The sequence below is a fragment of the Acanthochromis polyacanthus genome, chromosome 19, assembly GCF_021347895.1.
Source record: "Acanthochromis polyacanthus isolate Apoly-LR-REF ecotype Palm Island chromosome 19, KAUST_Apoly_ChrSc, whole genome shotgun sequence".
In the NCBI taxonomy this organism is placed as follows: Eukaryota; Metazoa; Chordata; class Actinopteri; family Pomacentridae; genus Acanthochromis; species Acanthochromis polyacanthus.
In genome coordinates, this window is record NC_067131.1 from 11,691,853 (window position 1) to 11,704,878 (window position 13,026).

General features: G+C 40.1%; 1 protein-coding gene across 1 annotated transcript in view; it reads left to right on the forward strand.

Moving 5' to 3' along the window:
• The window catches only part of plce1 (phospholipase C, epsilon 1), an 86,535-nt gene that overhangs the window by 48,329 nt on the left and 25,180 nt on the right, over positions 1 to 13,026 (forward strand). Inside the window, 20 exon segments of the mRNA XM_051939588.1 lie at positions 3,774 to 3,919; positions 4,048 to 4,195; positions 4,292 to 4,402; positions 4,511 to 4,620; positions 4,738 to 4,854; positions 6,542 to 6,670; positions 6,754 to 6,890; positions 7,410 to 7,516; positions 7,692 to 7,816; positions 7,914 to 8,058; positions 8,563 to 8,727; positions 9,059 to 9,173; positions 9,474 to 9,633; positions 9,741 to 9,863; positions 10,697 to 10,833; positions 10,920 to 11,158; positions 11,349 to 11,410; positions 11,622 to 11,787; positions 11,903 to 12,010; positions 12,438 to 12,554. Of these exon segments, the coding sequence (XP_051795548.1) occupies positions 3,774 to 3,919; positions 4,048 to 4,195; positions 4,292 to 4,402; positions 4,511 to 4,620; positions 4,738 to 4,854; positions 6,542 to 6,670; positions 6,754 to 6,890; positions 7,410 to 7,516; positions 7,692 to 7,816; positions 7,914 to 8,058; positions 8,563 to 8,727; positions 9,059 to 9,173; positions 9,474 to 9,633; positions 9,741 to 9,863; positions 10,697 to 10,833; positions 10,920 to 11,158; positions 11,349 to 11,410; positions 11,622 to 11,787; positions 11,903 to 12,010; positions 12,438 to 12,554 (2,667 nt within the window).

The following is a 13,026-nucleotide window of genomic DNA, read 5'->3' on the forward strand; positions in this document are numbered from 1 at the left end:
AAGGTATTGACTGAAAAACTGCACTCGAATGTGGTGAGTGCCCTTTAGTGACTCTCTATTAAGAGACTGTGAGAATACAGGTTTTGCAGTTTGACATTAATGTGAAAGGTTGAAAGGAATAGCCAGCCAGTAATTGTGTTGTCCTCAGGCTGGTTTTGCCCAGTTGCATTTGCCCAGGCTTATCGGCTTATGACTGAAGCACACGCTCCATGTCCACCAACACACTCACTCATGATGGTGAGAGTTAGCTGAAGTTCTACTCCCGAGCCTCGTGTCTTTCACGGTGAGTGACTGGGAGAATAAACAATCCTAACACTGTACCGCGGGGAAAGAGAAAGTGTTAGAGGGAGCGAGATTGATCGGGGATGGTGATGTCATCTTTAAGTTGCGTGCCTTTCACATCAGCTGGTTTTCATTTAAGTCAGTGAGAGGAGAGGCACGAAAAATAGTTTTCTGAATGTGCACCGTAGCCATATATGGGCACAATGAAACAAGAGGCAAATGACAACAGTGATTCTCCCCTGAAGACACTGATGAGACCTTGGAGTGGCTTCAAGTCGTGACACTCTAGACTGTATACCACAGTTTGCGTAAGATTCCCTGAGATTTTTTTAACAGCATTGTACAGTGTCAAACATTTACCAAAGAAAAATCCTAAAGGATGCATTTTCAATACTTCTTAAATAGACATTTGCCACATAGAGATTATAATTCATTCATTTTTGCCTTTCAACAAACCTTCATTAGCACTGTCATAATTTTAGCTGAAATTATCAGTTAATGTACAAATCTATTCTAACAACTATTTTGGCAATCAAATAATTTAAAATGGTAAAAGAAATCGTGGATTTTAGCTCGTATGTTTCATTTTTTAATGTTGTGTTTTTAGCTTTTACTAAGCTGGACATCTTTGGGTTTGGCATTAAACATATCTTGTTGGAAAATAAAATAACTGTTAAATGCATGCCTGAAAACAAGCTATGCCCGAAAAGCAGATATTTACTAAAATGGTGAGATAAGAGGGGTGATATTAGGATTAAACAAGGACCATCCTGTTTTCAGATAGTCATTTATTAGCTTTAGACACAAGACTTTGCAATTCGAAATGAAAAGCATCTAATCGTTTCGATCCTGTTCATTTTCAAGCCATGTATGGGAGTGAAGCACTATGCAGTGAAAAAGGATAGCCAGGGAAAGAGAAAATTGGGAGGCAGGGAATGGTGAGCAGTTTGGGCCTCTCCGTGTCTGTCCGGAGTGTTTAGCGTTGACAGGAGCAGTATGTGCTCATGCGTTGAGTTTGTAATAGTTCTCCATCAACCTCGGTTATGTAATTCTTGTATCAAGGAGAAACTGACCCTCATAGTTCAAATAATAACACACACACACACACACGGATGGAGACAGGCAGACAGAAGGACAGACAGATGGACACATACAAACATCAAAGGGGAGATCATCTTGTACCCAGCTCCAATTCAGAGTGTGTGTTTGTGTGTCTGTGTGTGTTTGAACTTCTATCAAACTGCTATTGATAAAACATGTGCTGTGCATGTAAGGGAGGCTGTTGTTTGAGGACACTTTTTACATACTTTTAGTCTGTTTTACTCTTTCTTCATCTCTTCTTTGCTCTTTGCCATTTTTTTGTGCCATTACACGTTAACTCTATATATAGCATCTGCTCATATCCTGTCTGTTGTCTGTCACACACAAACACCGTGGCCTCACTTTTGCTATCTGGAATATCAGAAGAGATGCCAGCGCAGAGCAATCCCTTGATCTGTGGCACTTCCAAAAGCCACTTTGCAGACAGTCAGAATGGTTTAGATGGTGACTGTAATTCAAACCCAATGCTGACATGTTTTGCATTATGTCATAACGCTAGAACTGACTGATACAAGACTTGCATGCATGACACGAACATCCTGACACGCACAGAGCAGGGGAGTAACAGATAAGAGATTGTTGGGCAGCAGGGTTTCAGTCAGTAAGCCATATACAGTATGATCTACAACAAGGTCCTGCATCATTGATGTAGTAACGCTGCTTTTTTGAATACTCTGGGGGAGATTCTGTGGAACATTGTATCTGATCTGTGCGACAATTTTGACAAATGAGAGAAGACTGTAGAATAAAATCAGTGTATTAAAATAGTTAAACACAGTGATCCTGTTTAAAAAAAACACCTAGATGTGCAGTTTGTTTTGATGAAATGACTAAAAATACTCAATGGGCATGTTCCGAGAAAGAAGTCCACTGAGAAATGAGTATTGCATTTCTGTACGATGACTTTCAAGTTTTGGGGGAGGAATTTTTTCCTTTAACTGACAGTAAAAGTAGAGGCAGGCACAAAAAAACCCAACAACATATAAATCGAATCTACTGCATAAAATGCAGCAGTATGCTTCCGAATCACTATATAACAATATTGCAGCAATCATGTCTGTGCCTTGGGTTCACATATGAGTAGTCATGGTTTTATACATGCTGAATGTTAAAAGCTGGTATTCTAAACATGAGGTTTGGTTGAAAGCATTATGCATGATTTCTGTGCTTGAGGTAAGTGGTGACATGGGAAAAAAGTCACATTTTAGCAGTTGTCAGACAGTGTCAGACTGGAAACGACTTCAAACAATAGTACATGTGAAACTATGTTACATATTTTCGAATCAGTGTGTATGTGTGTGTATGTATGTGGCTTTATTTAGTTCCTGTGAAGTCAGATTGTGGTGGGCTTTACAAGTCCTTACATAACCCAGTAATAGATCTCTGGACTGGGGGGATGTTTTTACCACCTGCAAGGGGGTGAGGGAGTTCAAGTGTGTTTTTATGCGTGTGCTAATACATTCATGAGGCTCTAATGCATAGAGACAAAAACACCAGAGAGCTAAGAAGCAGCCAGATTGAAATCTGGGCTTTTCCTGTATTGGGGGTTTGTGTGTTTCTCTGCTTCTCTGCCAAGAATGTGAAGGGAAGCTGACCCTGATACATATCTGGTTCTGCCACCGTGTCTTTTGGGCAGTCAGCGCACAGACAGAGCACACAGCTGATGGACATCTGATCTCTTCTTTCTTTCGTGTGTGTGTGTGTGTGTGTGTGTGTGTGTGTGTGTGTGTGTGTGTGTGTGTGTGTGTGTGTGTGTGTGTGTGTGTGTGTGTGTGTGTGTGTGTGTGTGTGTGTGTGTGTGTGTGTGTGTGTGTGTGCGCGGTCACCAAGCACCCTCCTGTGAATACTTTAGACGCAGGTCTCCAGATCAGAATTCATTCAATATTAACAATAAAACATTTCAGCTGACCATAAGGTGGCTGCGAATGCTGTCTCAGGTTCCCTGGTTTTTATTTACACATCTAGTAACAGCCTTGTAATAACACACTAACACACTTACAAGTCATCCTGTGGTTGGCACACCACCTGTTATGGAGATCCAATCAGCAATGTCCGCAGTTGTCGTGTAAATGTGCAGCATATTGCACCACTACCAGTATATGAATTCATTTATACGACGTAAGGCTCTTTTTTAGTTTTCTCAAAATATGTTCAGTTTGAATATCGAAAACTTGTATAAACTTAACTTGAACAAACAGGTTATTCAAAACATTAAGTAGATTTGTATAATATGTCCTTTCACAAGGCACAGCTTGTCACTGTTTCACGGAAAATTGTCTGTACTCTCCTGGGTTTTGGATGACAGTTCTAGCAGAGAAGCGAGAACACTCAGTTTGAGTGTGAAAGTAACTAATAATAATATTATTATCTATGAACTTCTGATCATGCAGGTGAGTTCGTGGGTGACGTGGCTGATCCTGACAGCAGGGTCCATGGAGGAGAAGAGGGAAGTTTTCTCCTATCTGGTCCACGTCGCTAAATGCTGTTGGAACATGGGGAACTACAACGGTGTCATGGAGTTCCTGGCTGGACTCAGGTTTTAAGAAACACAGACAACTTAAATATGCTCACATATTATATGTGCAGATATTGTGTACACAAGTCATTTATGTAATTTTTTTTGGATTTGTTAAGAAATAGCTGACTTTTTTCTTTGTCTTTAAGGTCCCGGAAGGTGCTGAAAATGTGGCAGTTTATGGACCAGTCAGACATCGAGACCATGAGAAGTTTAAAGGATGCCATGGCTCAGCATGAGTCTTCCTCTGAGTACAAGAAGGTTGTGACCAGAGCACTCAATATCCCAGGATGCAAGGTGGGTTTCTGTTTTCTTGGATCATCTTTGAGCATTTCACCCATTAACTGCGACTGGCTACAGTATAATTTCTTCTCCTCCCTCCATACACTATAGGTTGTGCCATTCTGTGGAGTTTTTCTTAAGGAGCTAAGTGATGCATTAGATGGCACAGCAAGCATCATCAGCCTTAAACCACCTCCAGATAACACAGAGGACTCAATAGAGGTACAGCAAACACCCCCAAGCATGCACAAATACACACATCTGATACAACTGACCCAAACGTTAAGAATCAGATATCATGTTAATCTGTTTTGTCTGATCTTTCTCCAGTTTGTGTCCGACTACAGCGGTCAGCACAATTTCATGTCGCGGTCGGGCCCAGACGGACTGCACGTCCCGGACAAAGAAGCCACAGTCAGCAACATCCTTCAGATTATCAGGTACATTGCATCCTTCAAAGCATGTTTTAAGAAAGTAAAGACTATGAAGTGTTTGGCACTGTCCCCTCTAATGTTTTGTTCTTTATCTGCCTGACTTTTCCTCTTCCTGCTCCTCAGATCTTGTAATCGCAGTTTGGAGGCAGAAGATCCTGATGAGTCATCCACCAGCCCTTCTTCTACTGGCCCATCGCCCACATCCAGAAACAACTCCTTCAGGGACCGCTGCCGCAATCAGTTAGTTCCTTTATTGTCCCCATTTTTGCATTATTTCTCATTTATATTATATTTATATAGAGTCAAGATTTGATTCCATATTGGAGTTGTTTTCATTTTTTTCTTACTGAGGTTTAACGTTACTCTTCAATCTTGTGTTTGGTTTAATGTTAAAACATGACAATCTTAGCTATTTGTTTTCAGCGTGACTTTTCGTTTAACTTCTATGGCTGATTTCACGTTGTTTGACATGTTCTATGGTACCATACCATTATCTCGGTTTGTAATGATATAACACATGCTGTCACTTTACTGGCTTCTTTAGAGTAAGTCACATTAAACCTCTTTGATGAACTCCTCGCTGAAGTTAAAGATTATCATATGCTGGTTATTATCAGAACTATGCTGTGAGTAACTGCCATGAGTAATCACTTACCTCTGAATAAAAACACAATGCCTGCAAAGCTGCATTTGTAGATGTACAACTGCTGAAATCTCTTGCAAAACAAACAAGACTGTGCTAAACAATGATGCACAAAAGTCTAAAACTTATCTGATGGTCTGATTTGTTTTGCCACTGTATGCTTCTAGGTTTTAAATGACAAAGATCTCCCTAATTAAATTTCAATTCATTCAATGTGATACAAATACAGAATTTGTCGCCTGATATGCTCCACCTAGGTGGTAGAACGCAGCAATATTTTGTATTTAGGAGCATTCAAAATACAGTTTTCTTTCATAAACACCAGCCACAGATGATGTGTTTGTGAAGGAGCACATTTGCAGATTTTGTTGCGATTAAGGTACGCTCACATAAAAAGATAACAAGTGAGTTTCCTGCCAGGAAAGAACAGAGTTCTGCTGCATGTCAGCACACTGGTGACAGGTAGCTAAAAACACAAGCTGAAAATTTGACAATGCAGAAAACTGACTTAGTTCCAGCATTGATCTATGACATTTGTATTAAGGAAACCTGGATTATCTTCTGTGTTTTTAGACCATTTGCTCTGACTCTGACATATTATTGCATGTTAGCGCTCCGGATAACAACTCAACTTAATTTTGGCCAGCTGTTCATCTATCAGGACAGGGTTGCAGATAAATATCACCTTACTCAGAGAGGTTTAGTATTTCTTTTCCTGTGTTCTGGATTTCGTTTCCACTGGCATCCTCTTTTACTCACCTCAGACTGTCAAAACCATCGTGTGTCCTCTTTTATTCTTCTCACACTTCCTCTCCACCTTCTTTGTTTCCTTCTCCCATTCTAGTTCCCATTCATTTAGGACAGCGCCAGACACTAACCGTGTTTTGTAAGTGGTTGTACAATAAGAGTTACAGGAGTCTGAACAATGTTTGCTAACATCAACATGGTTTAAGTTGCCATTTGAATAAAAGTTTGTTTAATGAGGGAAAGAGCAGTAACAAATGCATGGCCCTTTTTATTTTTGCTTGATCAACTGATGCCCTCAGGACAGTGTGCATTTTTGCTGTTAATCTTACTTAAGATAAGGTTTGCTTGGACGTGTTAAAATATCAGACTTACTATGCTTTCTGCTGTTGTTTAAATTAAACATTGAAACATAAGCATTTGCAGATTTACATCATCAAACTAAATTTTGGCATCATCTTGAAATCCAGATACTAAATTGCATCTTTTAAACTTTCTTCCTGTTCCTGTGCTGCATTTCTGCTCTTGGAACATCTTCAGATTCGTGGTTGGGGACTTGTCCGATTCGGAGGGTGACCTGTCGCTTGAGCCGATCGTGAAAGAGGTGGAGTTTCAGGGGACTGAGGAGACACACCGAGCTTTTTGCCACGGCACGGAGCTCATTCCCTGGTAGGAAACACTCGCACACGCAAACATACACAGCCGCTGCACCTCAACAGACTCGCTACAATGTTTTTATTCTCGTTTTCTAGGTATGTGTTGTCACTTCAGCCAGATGTTCACCAGTTTCTGCTGCAGGGCGCTACAGTCATTCATTACGACCAGGACAGTCACCTGACAGCTCGCTGTCTGCTGCGACTACAGCCTGACAACACTACACTCACCTGGGGTACGTCGTTTTTCTCATTTCAACAACTCTGCTTATGTAAATGTTTGATTTTTCATATAGCTTTGTTGTATGGAGTTTGTGTTACGCAGTCTGTTGTATAATATATAGAATAGCAGCCGGTGACTCAGTTTATTGTTGTTCTCTCGAAAGATTATTCACGTGGCTTGTGAGATTTTTCTCCATATTGTGGAGAACATTTTCTTTTTGTCTTCAGTGTACTTTACACATAATGAATATGTTTATCAGCCATGCGGACAAGCCCCATTTCCTCTCACATTATTACTCTTTAAACAAATGCTGAACAGGCATTCGTGATATGAAAAATGATATATCCTGCATCATTATTATGTTTTAAACATACAGTACTGTGCATGTGTTTACCCATGGTGAGTTTGCCCCATGTCTTTCATAACACGCACTATTTAAACTAGTTGCAAATGTGTGCATCCGTGCATGAGTTTCTCAATTTCCTCTGCCTTTATTACATTTCAAACATTTATATGGATTGATTCATGGCAGGTAAACCTCAAAGTGGAGGAGCGTCCCCTACAGAGCAGCCACCGGGATTAGGACAGACTGTAGTAGCAGGACTTGCAGAAGGCCTGTTGGACCTATCAGTGGTGAAGGTTTGTTGTGAAAAGAAGTATTGTTTTTATGCCTAGATTGAATTTCAAGCTCTTGAATATTGTGCAGTGATTTAATTTTGCTGGATTAGTACCATGACTTGTTTCACATTTGAATAAAGCCTGGCAGTCATGGCTTGACATGTTCTCATAACGTTGTGTTTATTTGAATGTGCAGGCAGTGTTTCTGGGTCATCAGGGAGTCGATGTCCATGCTGTGTGTTTGCAAAACAAGCTGTGCCAGATGACAGTGGAGGAGAATGGTCTGAGCCTCCTCTATGGTGTCAGTACCACGGACAACAGGCAAGTACCATGAAATTCACTTATGCATAGCAGCGCTGGCACTCTGCGAACACGTCTTGCTGTTTGCTAAATATTTTAAGCATTCTTTCACCATTAGACTCCTGCACTTTGTGGCCCCCAATTACACGGCACAAATGCTTCACAAGGGCCTGTCAGAGTTGGTGAATGCAACCAGGAAGTTGAAGAAGTTTCCCGACCAAAGGTTGCAGTGGCTGAGAAAGCAATACGTCAGCTTATATCAGGTAAATTTGCTTGTGCACATATGACTCTTTTCAATCAATGTCTGAATTAATAATGTATGAATTTCAATTGGCCACCAAAGGGAATGCTTCATAAAGTGAAAGCCAAGCACAATAGGTGTATTTTCAGCATTATACATTCTTTAAAGCTGCATAGCTATGCATTATCCATCACAATAAAAGGTTCTTCATTGCTCTTTAAATCTGAAAGCCCCAGTGAGCTTGCTCCTAAGTCAACTTAAAATCAATGTAACTGTTCCTCTTCTTGGCCTATTTTTCCTTAGCTCATGTTGCTGGGCAAAAGTGAGGATTATGTGGTTTTAAATAATAACATTAGTATTTTATAAGATCATTAAATATGAATTCAGAACATAACAATTTATATGAAAAGGAGGATGTTGCATGTTTCACTTAAATATAAGGGTGAAGATTGACTTCAGCTAAGCCTATTTTAACCCATATTCCTGTCGCTGTAATCCTCTATGTCTGTGTGTTCATCTCTTGTAGGAGGATGGCAGGTATGAAGGCCCAACACTAGCCCAGGCCATTGAGCTTTTTGGTGGGCGGAGGTGGAACATGGGTACAGGTGGTGTGGAGAAACCCGGCACCCAGAAAAACAGCCCTCTGGGCATCAATGATAAGTCCAAAAAGAAGAAGAAAGTTCTTGTCAGGGTCAGTAAATATACAAGTTCTGCTTCTGTGTCTGTAGTGCCTGTGATGGTCACATGTAGCTGAGGTTACTAATAGAATATGAGTGAACAAGTAAAGCAGAAGCAATAATTTAGGCCGATCTGTTTCATTGTTATCTTCAACAACACACTTGATTTCTATTATTACATCATTAGCGTGAAAGGCTAAGGGCCCTTACAAATGCCACTGTTTTCTACAGTTTTTTGAACAATACAAGTTCTGTTCACACAGGTGTTGTCCGTATTACTGAATAGTTACTCATATAGTATAGCTACGGCTTCCTTTTTACCATCTGTTTGTACACCTTACACAGGGAGACAGTGGAGATGCCACTGATGACGAGATGGTTTCCAGGAAAACCCGAAGCTGTAAGGAAGGATTATATCGGAACGGACCAGAGTCTGACAGCATCGACCAAGAAGATCCAGGTGACCTTTTATGGAGCCATTTATATTCACAGATAGCATCAAAAATATGTAGATGCATACCAAGTGAGGATTTAGCTAAATATTAAACTCATGCATTATGCAGAAGTTTCCCGACCAGATACATTTATTTGGACTGTCTTGGAAAGGTGTTATATTTTAGTACCCTCAAAAGAGTACGCAATACCTAAATTAAAGAATGAAACAATCTTCACTGGACATCACTGTCGTATTATGTCCTGTTGTGTTGTGCATTCTGTCTGTGCGATTTTTATTTACTCTTGTTCCCCTTTGCCGCTACAGAAGACAGTTTCCCTGGACCGTTCTCCCTCTCATCCAGCAAGGGCTCTGGATTGCTGGCCTCTTCCTCCTCCTCCTCCTCTTCATCCAGCATGGTAGGATCCAACCAGTCACGTCCACAATCTTCTCCCATCCTTTCAGGAACTGCAAAGTCACAGCCAGGGTATGTGGGGGGAAAAAAGCAGCAGAGGTGTGATTTGGCCTCACAGATATCTAAAACTGTCTTTTTATTCATCGGAGTTAATATATTTCCCTTTTTTTGCGTTGCAGTGCTTGGAGCAGCAGATCGTGGCATGGTCGAGGTAAAGGCTGCTTCAAAGGCTTCCAGAATCTCATGATTTCTGACAGCACAATGAGCTTCATCGAATTTGTCGAGCTTTTCAAGTCATTCAGGTAAATTATTAGATGAGATCTGCTTTTTTTTGACATATGTTGCTGGCTTAATTCAGAGTACTAAGCATTTGAATTATTCTGTTTTGTCTCGCCAAACTGGATCAAACATATTTTTGTAGTTATATGAAATACTTCAATAATCAATTGTGGCTTGAAGCATTGATATATGTGTATTGTACATTTTTTTGTTCAGCATTTTTGCCATCTCACTCCCTCTTGTTATGTAACTGTGATGTTCTTATCAGTCGCTGCTAAAGACGGTGTGATAAAATGAATTCAGCCTTTTGAGGTTATCATACTTTGGACATTTTCCAAGCATTCTTGTCTGTATAATATTTAGCTTGTATTAAATTTTTCCGTGTCAAATGAATGGACGCAAAGGATTATCCTCATACCAGTCCTCCTACATTTCTTAGATTGCGGTATGTCCTCTCATCTGCTGCCCAGCAGCCTCATTTGGAATTATGCTGTAACACAGCTACAGACGTGAAGGAACAGTTTAACTATTTCAGTAAATCAGTGCATCGACAATCCTCCATTAATACGTAAAGTTAGTAGCTGAAATCCATTACATTAGATTTGTTATTAACACTTTTTAAAGTTTTAATTTTAAATCTAATGCTCAAACGACTTTTCAGACTCTTGCATCAGTTCGTCATCAACAGTTAAATGAATCCATTCAATATACAATCTGCCTAATTTTGCTCACAAGGCTCAAAGTGTTTCTATCCTCGTAACTTTATCTGCATAGAGAAGCCTGTCCTAACATTAGCTGCTGGTCATTCTGAGGTGGCTGAAATTGAACTAACTTCTGTGACTGTTTTTGTCAACAGTATCCGAAGCAGGAAAGACCTGAAGGAGCTGTTTGACACCTTTGCTGTCCCCTGCAGTCGCTCAAGTCCAGAATCGCCTCCTCTTTATACCAACCTCAGGATAGATGACAAAGACACAGGGCTCCAACCAGATCTTGGTAAAAGAACAAACTGTTACAGCAGTAAAAGCATGCTCCCAAGCACTTTTTCTCCCTTACTCTTAATCTGTTTCTCTCCTCCGCAGACTTATTAACCCGTAACGGTTCAGATCTTGGCCTGTTTATCCGGACGAGGCAGCAGATGTCTGACAACCAAAAGCAGATTTCAGATGCCATTGCAGCCGCCAGCATTGTGACCAATGGAACAGGGGTGGAAAACGCATCATTAGGTGTCCTGGGATTAGCTATTCCTCAGCTGAATGACTTTTTAGTCAACTGTCAGAGGGAGCACCTGAGCTATGATGAGATTCTCAGCATTATACAGGTAACTTCTGGAGAAATGAGTGAGTAAATGCAAAGATGACATTGAAGTAGATGAAGAGTGGGAGATGTGTGAATTTAAAAAAATGAGAATTTCATTGCATCTGTATTAATAGAATACAAATTAAACCAGAGATGGAATTAAGTAAGGGGCCTTCTTATCAATAATGTTAGTTATTTGATTTCTCTTGCAGAAATTTGAGCCCTCATCAACCATGAAACAAATGGGTTGGATGTCATTTGAAGGGTTCGCAAGGTATAGCAAAACTTTAAATATTGCAAAACGCACCCATATAGACAACTATATGTCATACTGTGTCACAAAACAGTGAAAATTAACCAACTTTATCTTTCTGCTTGGTATGTTTCTACAGTATGACATTTTTTTTTAACACTTTGGTGATTGTTTTGCTAATTGTAGTGTGTCATCATGTATCGTTACCTGACCATAAAATTGTCTGTACCAGATTTCTCATGGACAAGGAGAACTTTGCTTCTCGTAACGAGGAATCCCAGATGAATCCAGAGGAGCTGCAGTACCCTCTGTCCTACTACTACATCGAGTCTTCTCATAACACCTATCTTACCGGGCACCAGCTCAAAGGAGAGTCCTCTGTTGAGCTTTACAGTCAAGTAAGTTTGCACAGATATTTTTTTGTATCTCTTTCCCCTGCATGCTCAGATTATTTTATCCTTAGCTCATGTTCATAGAAAGCTGACACTTGTTTGTGAATGCCTGGTTACTTAGGTGTTGCTACAGGGCTGCAGGAGTGTCGAGTTGGACTGCTGGGATGGAGATGATGGCATGCCGGTTATTTACCACGGACACACTCTGACCACTAAGATACCTTTCAAGGTTCGAAATGCACATGAATAATTAAATTCATAAAGGAGATGTCCCCTGGCAGCAAAACAACAGTCAGTCACTCGTTCTCATTACTTTCCACTTCCATGGTTCATTTTATGGTCTTGGCGGAAGTTTTAAGAACAGAGCTCTATCTTCAAACACAGCTGATGAATTCATCTCGACAAATCCAGGCAAAAATTCTTTTATTTCAGGAAACTAAACATATTGGAATTTTTTTAAGTTCACCAGCTGGCTATCCTTCAGCATCATATTATGTATTATGTAATTGGATTTTTAGACCAGCACCTGTATTTAATCTGAAGCTGCGACTAAGGGCTTTTTTAGAAAATCTGATTTGTATTAGTTTTCACTGAGTTCCCATGTTTGATTTGTAGCTCTTGTTTCTGAGAATTTATTCACTCTCATGAACTTTCAGGATGTGGTGGAGGCAATTAACCGGGCCGCATTTGTCAATTCTGACATGCCCGTCGTCCTGTCCATAGAGAACCACTGCTCCCTCCCACAGCAACGCAAGATGGCTGAAATCTTCAAGGTATGACGGCAGCTCTATCTCAAATTGTCAGCATATCCATTTTTTATGTGTAGTTAGTTTGTTTCTGTTGTTACTGGTATTTCATTTTTTCTGATCCATGATTAGTAATATAGCTGATTAAAGATAAACCTTGATTTCAGTCAAATTACACATCTGACACCTGTAGTACCATGATTTAGCAATTTAAGGTCACCTATAAATCCTCATTGGAGGAAACAGCTTCTATCTTTGTTTAAAGTTTGCCTTCCAGCTTAATTTAACCACTAAGAGCTCATATCTGTGTGTCAGAGTCACATATTTTAAAAAAATGTTCCCTTGAAAGTAGTCCCTTCCTACCTTAAAGCTGCTGTCCGGAGTTTCCGTTTGTTTTCAATCTATGTATCATTTTTTAACAAAGCTTAAATGTGTTAGTCTAGTTCAATACTATAATATAAAGCTAGAATAACGCGATATGAAAATTTATTCCTGAGCT